At 32.6% G+C, this 12,178-nt stretch overlaps 1 protein-coding gene across 1 annotated transcript; it reads right to left on the reverse strand.

Annotated features, from left to right (window-relative positions):
- Positions 1-1,594: 1,594 nt before the first annotated feature.
- On the reverse strand, positions 1,595-11,804 carry LOC115993082 (proline-rich receptor-like protein kinase PERK15). Its single transcript, XM_031117361.1, has 8 exons — positions 11,471-11,804; positions 7,702-8,055; positions 7,108-7,194; positions 6,944-7,014; positions 4,398-4,474; positions 4,068-4,215; positions 2,236-2,397; positions 1,595-1,813 (listed from the first exon to the last, which is right to left on the reverse strand). The coding sequence occupies exons 1-8, from the start codon at positions 11,631-11,633 to the stop codon at positions 1,595-1,597; spliced, it is 1,281 nt and encodes a 426-aa protein (XP_030973221.1). The 5' UTR covers positions 11,634-11,804.
- Positions 11,805-12,178: the final 374 nt, after the last annotated feature.

The raw sequence follows: 12,178 nt of genomic DNA on the forward strand, positions 1-12,178 counted from the left end.
ATTTAATTTAATTATGATGCTGATATGACAATTCAAATGGAAGTCTATGTGGCAAAAAAAAAAAAAAATTGGCTATTAGCCACGTTAGTATTTTCCATTAATTACTTAATGGTAGAAACTATTTTGACACAGTATTTAAAGATTAAAGATCAAATTGACATACCACCAGTCCACCACACACCCTTGGTGTTGTGGTCATTCCACAAGTATAAAAACTTGTGGAGTGTGGGGGGTAAGGCCGAGGTTTAAGTCTAATTGATAGGTCTTTAGACCCAAAGCACGTAAATTTAGATACATATGTGATTTATAATTTCACGATTTGGGTAGTCAAAATTTACGTGCTATAGGAGTGAAGATCTATCAATTATTAATGAAACGTTGTACTTTTTTTACCATGGAACTTGGAAAACCCTTGTTCCTTTTTTTCTTTCAACTCAGAATTTTGAACGATTGGATCAAGGTCCACAAAATTTTCAGCAAGATCAGTCGGTCAAGACTAGGGGTGGCAAATGGGCGGATTGGATCAGAAATGGGTTGGGTGTGTAATTACCAAAATACCCTTAAATACCCAAAATAACCCAAATACCCCCTACACTTCCAAAATTACCAATATACCCTTGGACATCCAAAATTATCAAAATACCCCTAGAAATGTATTTAGTTGTACAACGTTTAGATTCATAAAATTTGATAGCTTCCATGTTTTGCAAATTCTTTTAATTCTATTCAAGGTAGCACTGCATGCTAGTGAACCTGGACTACGAACCTTTTATTTTCAGAAGCCGAGACAGTAAAACTTATATGGATTTTAAGACCCAACCTCCAATTAACTCAGTGTCATATTTGATAGTCATCACTCATCACAATAACTCTCAAAGGACTTCAAAGTTCTGAAAAGTGACCTTTGCCAAGCCAATGACACCATTGAAAGGTGCATCAATCTGATCAAGCCTATGGCTGAGATAGCATCTCAACTGGATGAAAATATAGATTCATAATTCAGCTTGTTTGGTAGATGGTCTCAAAGAAACAAATCCAAAAGCAATTAAACAACACAATTGACACTCAAACAGAATTTATTACTAAAAAAAAAAAAAGACTTTGAAGGCAAATCAAAATCTGAAATTCAAAGGAAAATAACTCAGAATGCACACAAAATCTGAATCTTATTGCAAGCAAATCAATTTGAAAACAAGGCCACACCAAAAATAAAATAAAATAAAAATTGCAGAGTCATCAACAGAAATAATTTTTTCAATTACATTCCCCACTGAAACCAAAGCAGATCACAACAATATGAAAGACCTACAACACTGATCCACACAAATAAGCAAAAGGACAAGTGCCCATCAATCTCTGCAAGTATCTAATGGCACACATACATTAAAAAAACAAACTTTAAGAAATAATATGGTACTGGATATCTAAGAGTTAAAATTAAGCTTAAGTAGAATGATAAGTGTAACTTAATGGAGCAGGACAGGAAAGCAGGTGAATGTGCAAGCTAGGAAATTGGAGTCATCAAGCAGAAGATTACACCAAAATCTGAGGCATCATTTTTAATTTTCCCCAATTCCATCGCTTGGATATTTTTTTAGCTTTCACTGCTTGAGACAGATTGGTGCAAAGCTGAGTCGTTGCTAGGTCCGCTGCATTCACTAGAGCCTTGGTCGTGGCTTATTGGTACCATCTTTCTGAATTTCTTTAAGTCCTTATATTGATCATTATCATAATCTATGTTTCCAGCTGTCCCAAGGGAGATTTCCTCATTTAGATCATCCAGAGAATGATAACCTTCCAAAGCTCTAACTATCTGCTTACCATGCAAGAATGGTAGTAGGGTTATATACTGCATCATGAAAAATGATTACAGGTACATGCCATCACAAAGAATAACGTCTTAATTTCAAACAGTTTCAAAATCATTTTAGCATTTGAATAGTAAAATTGGAAAATCTAAATTCCTATATACTCAATCTTTCGAACATTAAAAGTTCAATAACCTGCCAAAACAGCGCAATATATTGGAACCATATATTTTACAAAATAATCACAAATAAAAATTAGTAACAAACAAGACAATAGGCTTTACAATTCACAAACTTTGGTGAAAGGAGGTTTATCTATAATTTTGGATTTAACTTCTTTTTTTTTTTTTTTTTTTTTTGGAGAAATGGATTTGATATATTAGACAAAGAGAACTAAATATTTCAATAATAAAATTGGTAGAATTACCTGGCTCATTCTTGGCCTAGACCGGGCCATATGACGGATGCAAGCAGCAGCACAAGCAACCATTCGAGTCAATTCAGTAGGTTCATAATCATTCTGCAACCTTGGATCAACAACAGCTTCAAAGTTGCCATGTTTTAAAGCGTGCGCGAGCAAAGGCCTTCCCTAAAATTCCATAACAGTAAAGGTTAACTTTTCCATGTTACTCAACCTTTGCTATTAAGAATTCAACATCTTGCAAGAGGAAAAATAAATGGAAGTTATAAGATGACTCAAAATAGAAAGATAGGGACTAGATTTCATTCTAGCTTAATGAAACCCTTAAATCCAGAAGAAAATCTCGAACCCACCAAAAAAAATGAGAAAGCCTCTCTTAAAAATATAACTGATATTCAGAAATATAAATTTTTGTTTTACATATAAAAGACCGATTCAAGGCTCCAAAAAAACTTATTTTACAAATAAAAATATTCTTAAACTGATTCTAATTGATCCTTTACCATAATATAACTCTAATTTGACTAGGAAAGCCTTAAAAAAACTTAAAATCAAGAAAATAAAATCCTAGATGCTCAAATAACAAAATTACTGTTAGGTTCTAAAGACTTAGGATTTTAATGTATTTAGAATTCTAATGTGTATTGTTGGCAAACCATGATCAAAATAAGATGTTTAGTTATGTTTAGACTTGCTCAAAGTTGGTTCATTTATGTAAAGTTGGAGTAAGCTGATCCAGAATTTATTTATGCTTCTCGGCCTAGTTCGATCGATCGATGCTTAGGCTCGATCAATCGAAAATCGAGTCAGATGTGTTTTCTGCAAAATTCCAACTCAGCCCTAGTTTGTTTTAAAATATTTAGGGTTTTCTAATTTGCCCTAGGTATAAAAGGCAAACCCTAACCACATTTTAATGCTGCTCATATTACTGTTTGTGTAAATCTCTTGTGAGATCTGTGAGGAGCTTTCCTTTACACAAGTTTAGGATTATCAAGAAGAAGATTTCTTCAAGAGCTTGATGATCATTCAGTTACTGCCATAAGAACTTAAAGAAACACAAGCGGGTGTGCTTGTACTTGCTGGAAAATCCAAGAAAGAAGAAGTACGTGGTTTCGGAGCCTGCACGTGGTTGTGTCAGTAAGTTTCTACTGGTGGGTAGCAATAGGATGTTAGTGGTTTAAGTCCTGTTGAACAACTTCGATTCTTTCATAGTGAATTCAGGTTTACCTTAAGGATAGCTAGGTTAAATCTTTCCCAGGTTTTTATCGGTTTAATTTCTTGGGTGATCATATCATTGTCTTATTTATCTTTCCGCTACTTTGCATGATATGATTGTTTTAATTGTGATAACCTAGATTTGTTAATTTAGACTAAGTAACAACTTGGCTAATTACCTAGGTTAATCCTATTGTGTTTTTAAGGTGTTTAAAAACCATTCAATTACAACCAAAAAAATCATAAATTAGTAAATTATAAAAATTAAATCTCATATCTTGTTCTAAATCATAAGTGCCTATACTAAATGAAGATACACTTAGAATTATTATCCAACTATCTAGTACAAAAACAATTCAACTCAACGAATTACTATGCATCTATTTGTAGTAGGTAGTAGGTACCCTCAAATTCTTTTCATTACTTCTTTTAAGAACCATATTTAAATGTATTTTCTAACAAATCGCTATACAAGAGTTTTTTTTTTTTTTTTTTCTTTTTTAAAGACCACCTGATACTGGCAAGACAAATGCAGACAGGCACACATAGATACAAACACGCAGAATAGGACCATAAAAAGAATAATGAAACATTAGGAACTACTACTTTGAAATGGTACACACCCACTCAACCAGGCTATCATTAGGGAAGGATTGAGTTTTATCGAAAGGCCGGAGTCCAGTAATCAACTCCAAAAGCACAACCCCAAAAGAGAAGACATCTGACTTATCAGTGAGCTGTCCACTACTGGCATACTCCGGAGCCAAGTAACTGCATTTGATGAATACAACATCATTTCAAGACATTCAGAAGCAATTAATAAAAAAATTTCTAATTAGAAATGAAGTAGCCAAGCTATCATTGCTTAATAGCATTTAGACTGCTTCAGAACTAATTAAACTTCATGGCAGCACCTTAGCATTGTCTAAAGAACACAGAGAAATGGAGCTTACCCAAAAGTTCCCATTACCCGAGTTGTGATGTGAGTCATAATATCTAGTAGAAACTTAGCAAGCCCGAAATCTGAAACCTGAATAAAAGCCCAAAATCTTGTCATAGAAGTTGGTTTGGAAAAGTATTTTTAAGTATTAGATGATATATGAAGGTTTTCTACGTAACTTATGCCATGCAAACACCTACGTACAAAATACATGCAAAACGTAAACGAATATGAGAGAAAAAAAGGTGGTACATTTTTAAGTTTAACCCTTAAAGCTTGGAATTGTTTTCATTTCGGTAATTTACATTTTAAAATTTTCACTTTGGTCATTTATATTTTGTTTCATGTTTGAGTTTATCCTATTTTCCATTTTTGTTGTTAATTTGACTGTTAAATATCCTTGATGTTTAACAATTTCATGAAATACTAGTTTTAAAATGTTGTGAAATACAACAATTTCCTTGTTGCAGGCAAAACACATATTATGCATGGTTAGATTACTAAATCAAATAAATGACCCGTTAATATGAAAATCGAATCAAACATATAAGGTCATAATGAAAATTTTGAAAAATATAAAGGAATAAAATACAAACAATTCCAAATGAATGAAATACTAATATGACTTTTGTGGGAAATTGGGTTGATTGAAATTGTCAAAACTTGAGACAATTCTATTACAAATTCTCCCATTGTTTCAACCTTGACCCAACCAATATATACAGCATTTCTCATGAAATTATACCCTAATTACCATCTGAAAGTTGAAAGAAACCTAGCAAAAATTGTGAGAGTTGATTGGAGTTTTGGGAAGCATTAGAGCCACCAAGCTTGAAATTGCAATTAGAACTCAATTGTGGATCTGGATGCTAGAGTAGAGAAAGGAATTGCAAATTCAGTTACAAGTAGGGGCTTGAAGAGCTTGAGTGCATCTTTGTTACATTACTTGAAGGGTTTTGTTTTGTGAGAAAATTATATTGCTACGATCTATTCTAAGGGATCATTTTTGGCGGTGAGGTTGCAAAGAGGTTTTAATGTCTAGTACTTGAGTTTTCCTCTTCAATAACATATCTGTATGTTATTGTGCCATTGAATTTTTGTGGTTGTATTGATGTTTATGTTTACCATTGCTTACTAATGTTAATTTGTTAATCATAAAAACAATTGGGCTTTAATTTAGTATCTTAGCTTAAAATTAGAATTAGCCATAATTGTAACTTGAGGTTTAAACCATAATAAAATTGAATTTAATGGTTCTCAACCTTCAATTTAGAAAGGTTGCAACAATACATAATCCATTAGATATTATGACTAAATTTTTTCCTTTGTACAAATAAGAACTGTTTGGACTTGATTGGAGTTTAACTATTTTTTAAAATCAATGGTAGCTCTTAAAAGCTTTGGTGGAGGCAATGGAGGACATTTTGTTTACAAAAAATTAAATAATTCAAGCTAAGGTAAAGATTTGTGGCGAGGCATGATTTGTTGAAGACTTTTTACCAAGTCCAAGTTAGAACATCACTTAATTAGCTACCTTTGCAAATCAATTTATACTGAGCTTGTAACTCAAAGAAAAATGCTAAACCACATTTGTGTTATATCTCAAAATGGCTAGTCACAATTGAAGCTCTTTATAGTTGTTAATAAAGCCCATATTTACTTGGTAAATGCCTAATGTAAGACTCACCACACACTCACACAACACACACTTAGACAATATCAAAATCAAATATGGGTGTCACATTATACACATTACTTTTGGCCTTTTGTATGCTAGACTTAAAGAATTATGATTTCTTGTAGTGTGCTAGTTATGGTGAGAGAGAGGTTGAGCCTCTTGGTACAATGCAATTGTCTTTCACTAAAAATGACAAGTTGTAGGTTTAAGTTCAAAAATCAATTTCTACAATAAATTAAGGTTGACGTTGCCTAACATAACATCTCTCAGACATCATAAAAGTGAGATTTTGTGCATTGAGTACATTCTTTTTAGTTTTGTGACTTTGTACCACAGATGTAATCTCCCTATTTTCTTAGTAAAGTGTGGCCAATTTTTCTCTCTAGCTAATTTTGCAAACAAATTAGTTATGTGATCAAAATTGAAACATATTACTTATGTGGCCACTTTTGGATCTCAAGTCTATGGAGAAAATCATGAGATAACATTTTTTTTTTTTTTTTTTTTAGGTTCTAGTGGAAATCTAGTTCTTAACTTTGGAACTCCAGTCTCAGAGGCTCAAGTTCCAAAAGCATTCGCATAACTAATATATTTCAATTTTGATTATATAACTAATATGTTTGCAAAATTAGTTTAACGGAAAACAAAAAGCCCGTAAAGTATTATCCTTAACCTCTAGACATACTACATAGACTTATACTCAAACCACGTAAATTTTTGTGTTCCTTATTGTTTATTTTATTTTTTGCTATTTTTAATTTATAAAAACCCACTACTATTTGCTACATTCGTAATTGTTATCCAAATTTCACTATCTCAACACAGATAGATATATTTGAAACTTAAACCAAGAATCACATGAAACCACTAATAAACCTAACCGTTGCGTCAAAATTAGAATCAAGAAGAATATTAGCTGCCTTGATGTCACGGTGTATGATCTTGGGCTGACCTGAAGATACATTGAGCTCAAAAGGAGACTTAATCTATAACAAGAAAATATTCATTAGGTTCGCAATTAATGTGGTAAACAAAGAGAACTCACAGTCCTCAAGCAGATATGCCAATCCTTTTGCAGAGCCTATAGCTATTTTTAGCCTAGTTGGCCAATTCATAGTTGGACTCTCCAATCCTGCAATGTCAATTTTCCTCAATAAAACGCTTTATAGTAGTTTCACCGTACATAAACATGTTAGACTACCAATTCAAATTGTTCAAATCCGAACAATAAACTGTGATCCAACACTTACCAATGAAAAAAGAATACAGGTTTCACATTTTAGCCTGTATTCTTTTGGAATCTTGCTGTAGTCTTGTATCAATAAGTAGAGAACTCATGAGTAAATAAATGATTACTTTTTTAATTTCGTTTACCAGTGCTACTACCGTTAATATTATTGCCACATGTTATGTTATGCAGTTTTAAATGCCACAGGATTTCCCTTTTATCATTCTTTCTATGTCACGAAACCGTATAATTTTTTATTGGCTCTAATAATATGAACAACGATAATCTGTCTCCTAAAATAAACAAACATCTTTCTCACTTATTCCAAGCAAATACAATTTTAAAGTACAAAGATAAGTTAGTGAAAATTGCCCAAAAGATCGAAGATTCAAATTATAGATAATGACTTACCATGCAGATGATATTCCAAGTTACCATTTGGGACAAACTCATAAACAAGCAATCTTTGTTCCCCAGAAATGCAATATCCAACCAATGAAACAAGGTGTTTGTGATGGATACGACTAATGACCTCAACTTCTGCCCTAAACTCACGCTCTCCCTGTTTACTGTCCAATTTCAGCTGTTTAACTGCAACCACTTTCTTATTTGGAAGTACCCCTTTATGGACATAACCAAAACCACCTTGACCAATAAAGTTGTTCTCGGAGAAACCATTAGTTGCCATGGCTAATTCTTCATATGAAAATATACTTTGAGAAAGAGCTATAGGATGGCCAGTTGATGGTGTTGGAGTAGGATCACCTGGAGGAGAAGAAAACAAGGGCATTGGTCAGTTAGTTATAATATAAAGTGGCATCATCTAAGACTAAAAGATTGAATGATAATATATATAATAAGATTAATGACATCTTTCGTCCAAAAACATAATGATGAAAATGGTAAAAGAACATGAACAATTGATTCCAAGTACTAATCAATTTAACGGCTTTCAACAATTCCTTAGTGGTGTGAGTGAAATTAACCCCCAAAAAAAAAAAAAAAAAAATGTTCTTCGTGGAGAGACATGTAGGCTGTAGCAGTTGTCTTTGCAATAATTAAACCTTTCCATAGTAGTCAATCTTGTACTGCTTAGTTAAAATAAAATGCTTGCACTGCAAATCAAATCCACAAATGGAGCAATGTAGTTAAAAGTTTCAAGCATAACACAGACCTCTTGAGTTTAGTCATAATGCGTAAGAGCAACCGCCTCAATCCTTCCAAAATAGAAAAAGTAAACAACTTTACACATTTTACTCCAAAAATGACCCACATCAGTGGAGTTAAATTTATGCAAATTTCCATTGTTGCTTCAATAATCATGTAAAAAAACCGTGTATATTTACACGATTACTATAGCTTTGCATTTCACTTTTTTTTATTTTTTCTCTCACCAAGTCAAACTGTTCTCAACTTCTCTCTCTTTTCCTCTAGCTCCAAAGCCTTTTCTTTCTCAATCTCACACACACTCTCTTCGTCTAAGCAACAATCATCTATGCCCATCTTTGAAGATCACACTAAAATATTTTATCATCTTCATTCTTGGGCTTCTAAATTTTTCTGGTTCATCAATGGAGTTTTGGTATGTGTGGAAGTTCAGATGCGGTAATTTTGGTAGATGAGTGATTTTTAGAGTTTGCAGTTTCTCTCTTTCTCATATATAGTATATAGCCTAAAATTGCAGGGTTATGGGTATGATTTGATGGAAATAGGGGTGTGCAGAAAACCCACCGACCCGCCAAACCCGACCCAACCCAACCCGACCCACGGGGTTGGGTCGGTTTTTAAGGCTTGGTGGGTTGGGTTGGGTTATAAAAAAAAAATTATAGCGGGTCGGGTTGGGTTTGGGTCATAAAATTGCCAACCCGCCAAACCCGACCCGACCCACCATATTTAATATATATTTAAAATATATTTTATATTTAATAAATTTAAAAAAAAAAAATCAATTGTAGGGCACTTATATATATATATATATATTTAAATATATATTATATATTTAATAATTTTTTTTAAAAACCAGTTGTAGAGCAACATTTCCTTAATCCCTCCTACTAATACTAATTTAATATATATATAAAATATATTATATAATTAATAAATTTTTTTAAATAACCAATTTTTCCTATCCTATATAAAAACCAATTAGTTCACACAAATCCTAATAAATTACTATTATTATTTAGTCATTAGTGTTGAGTCTTTAAGGAGTTACATTGATACTAATCTTTAAGTTTTTTTAATATATTAATATTTATATTTTTTTTTACTCAATTTAATAATAATAATAATAATAATTTGTCAAACCCATGGGTTCAACCCGACCCAACCCGACCCGACCCATGTGGGTTGGGTTGGACTTATGTGATGGGTTGGGTTGGGTTGAATTTTTTTTGACCCACCATGGTGGGTTGGGTCAAAAAATCCCCTCAACCCGACCCAACCCGACCCATGCACACCCCTAGATGGAAATTTTGTTGTATTTTGGGTTTTCCTGGAAATGCAAAAGCTGGGTTTTATATTTGAGAATCTTATAGGTTTTAGGTTTTTGATATTTGAGAAGCTGGGTTTTCAACAAGACAACAATTCCCTCGTGGTGTGTGCATGTGTGTGAAAACAAGGAAAAACAAACAAACAAAACCAAAACAAAAATCAATTCCTTTATGGTAGAGACATGTGGCAGTGTTGGTGAAAGCCTCAAGCATACTCAAGCATACTCAAGCAATGTCTCTTGGAGTCTTAGCGCAAAGGGTAAAGGTTTGCTATAGGACTTTTGTTCCTCAAAAATGAAAGACCAAGGAGAAGATTGGCTCATTTTAAAGAAAAAAACAGTGACAGTACCATTTCTGTTTTTTCCTTTTCAATGAGAAACTGTTTTTTTTTTTTTTAGAATATTTTCAATGTGAAATGTGTTGCTTTAAAAGAAAGACTTACTTAAAGTCACAAAATAGAAAAAATGAAAGATAATGTCATCCTTCTTTCTTTATAAATACAATAGGGGAGGGAGCGTGTGCAAATGAGATAATGAAGCGGGGCATGTACTTTGTAAATTTTTATTGAAAAATTTTTAGTAAAAAATTTTACAAATTTTCGCAAAGATTTTCTTCATAAACAGAAAATATTTTCAAATTTGACCAAATTTTACAATGAAACAAACACTTGAAAATATAGAAAATATTTTAAAGAAAGCATTTTACAGGCAAATAAAAAGAACTTAAGAAGGGGAAAAAAAAAGGCTTTAACTAAAGATTTTTTAAAAATTTCTTTGTGAAAATATGTTTTAAATGCTCTTAGATCTAACTATTGTGACAAAGCTCCATGATGTGGCCCAGATCTAAAGGGGCAATGAGTGTGACTGAGCTCCACGGTGATAACTGGGTCACAACAGAGCCTCAGATCTGTGAATAATGATTGTCATTGCCCCAATTTGCCCACTACCGTGAGGGTTTGTGAGAAAAAGACGGGAGGGGGGGGGAGGGGGGAGGCAGTGTGTGCAAATGAGATAAAGAAGAGGGGTGTGTTTTGAAAATTGTTTTATAGAAATTTTTTCCAATAAAAAACTTTTCAAATTTTTACAAATAATATTTCGGTTAATGGAAATTTTTTTTTCAAGTTAATTTTAAACTTTTACTAAATTTCTTATCACTTGAAAATGTAGAAAACATTTTTCAAAATCATTATACAAGCAAACAGACAGAACTTATAAAAAAATAAAATAAAATAAAGCTTTAACTAAAGTTTTTTTTTTTTTTCTTTGGGAAAATATGTTTAAAATGCTCTTAAATTTAATAAATTATATATTTTTAAATAAAATATATTAAAAAAATCTACATTAATTCCTTAAAAAAAAATTTTGTACAATTTATTAATTCTACATTAATTTTTTTAAGAAGCTTTATATTTAAAATAAATAAAATAAAAAACATTAAACTTCATGGACTAAATCACTATGGTGCTACACTTGAAGACCAATAGTATATTTTCACATATATGAATGAATCTAAAATTAATAAAAAATTTACATCGATTATAACTGTACTCTATCCCATGTTATATATAAATATAAACTAATGACTAAAAGTAAAATTATATGTCAAAAAATATAAGAAAGTATAAAACTAATTAACTAACTCGTTAAAGTAAAGAATAAATAAAATAAGACCCTAACTTTTAGGTTCACCTGGTTGTGGTTTTGGTCGTGAAATTCCATCCTCAGATTTAGACGGAATTTGATTGTCTACCTTCCTTCTCCTATACCAAATGATGCAGTACCTCAAAACACCAAGCAGAACAAACCCTCCTACCACTGCCCCTCCTATCAGCCCTGACTGTGACGGTGTCATATCTGGTAGCAATTCATCTGCCGGAGGAGGTTCCAGTGACGACGGTGGAAGACCCGGAAACGACTTATCCAGAGGGATTTTCCGGTGATGGTTTTTTCTATACTGTACGTACTGATACCGAGTCTGTCTAGGAGTGAGAGCTGACCTGACCTGACCTACTCTTCTATGAAGGAAAGAAAGGAGTAGAATTTGAGAGTTGGAGGGAAGAATGACATATCTATAATTAATATATAATTATATGGTTAAGTTGGTGAAGAAAAATTGTGTGGCAGACTGGCAGTCTTGACTACTAGAGTCAAAAAAACTTAGCCTCACGACTACGCAGGGCAAAGCACGATTTCCACGTAAACCGGAACCAGTTTGTGCTCTTCAAATACTACTTGTTCAAATGGTGGGGAAGAGTCGACTACAATTTCTTTTTCAAGCCTTGCTGGAAGGGAAAAAAAAAAAAAAAAAGCAATAGTAGTCCTCTAACTTTCAATTTTTTTCATTTCAATCTTCTAACTTTCAGTTTTATCATTTCACCTCTAATTTTCAATTGTTGT

The sequence above is a fragment of the Quercus lobata genome, chromosome 5, assembly GCF_001633185.2.
Source record: "Quercus lobata isolate SW786 chromosome 5, ValleyOak3.0 Primary Assembly, whole genome shotgun sequence".
Taxonomy (NCBI): domain Eukaryota; kingdom Viridiplantae; phylum Streptophyta; class Magnoliopsida; order Fagales; family Fagaceae; genus Quercus; species Quercus lobata.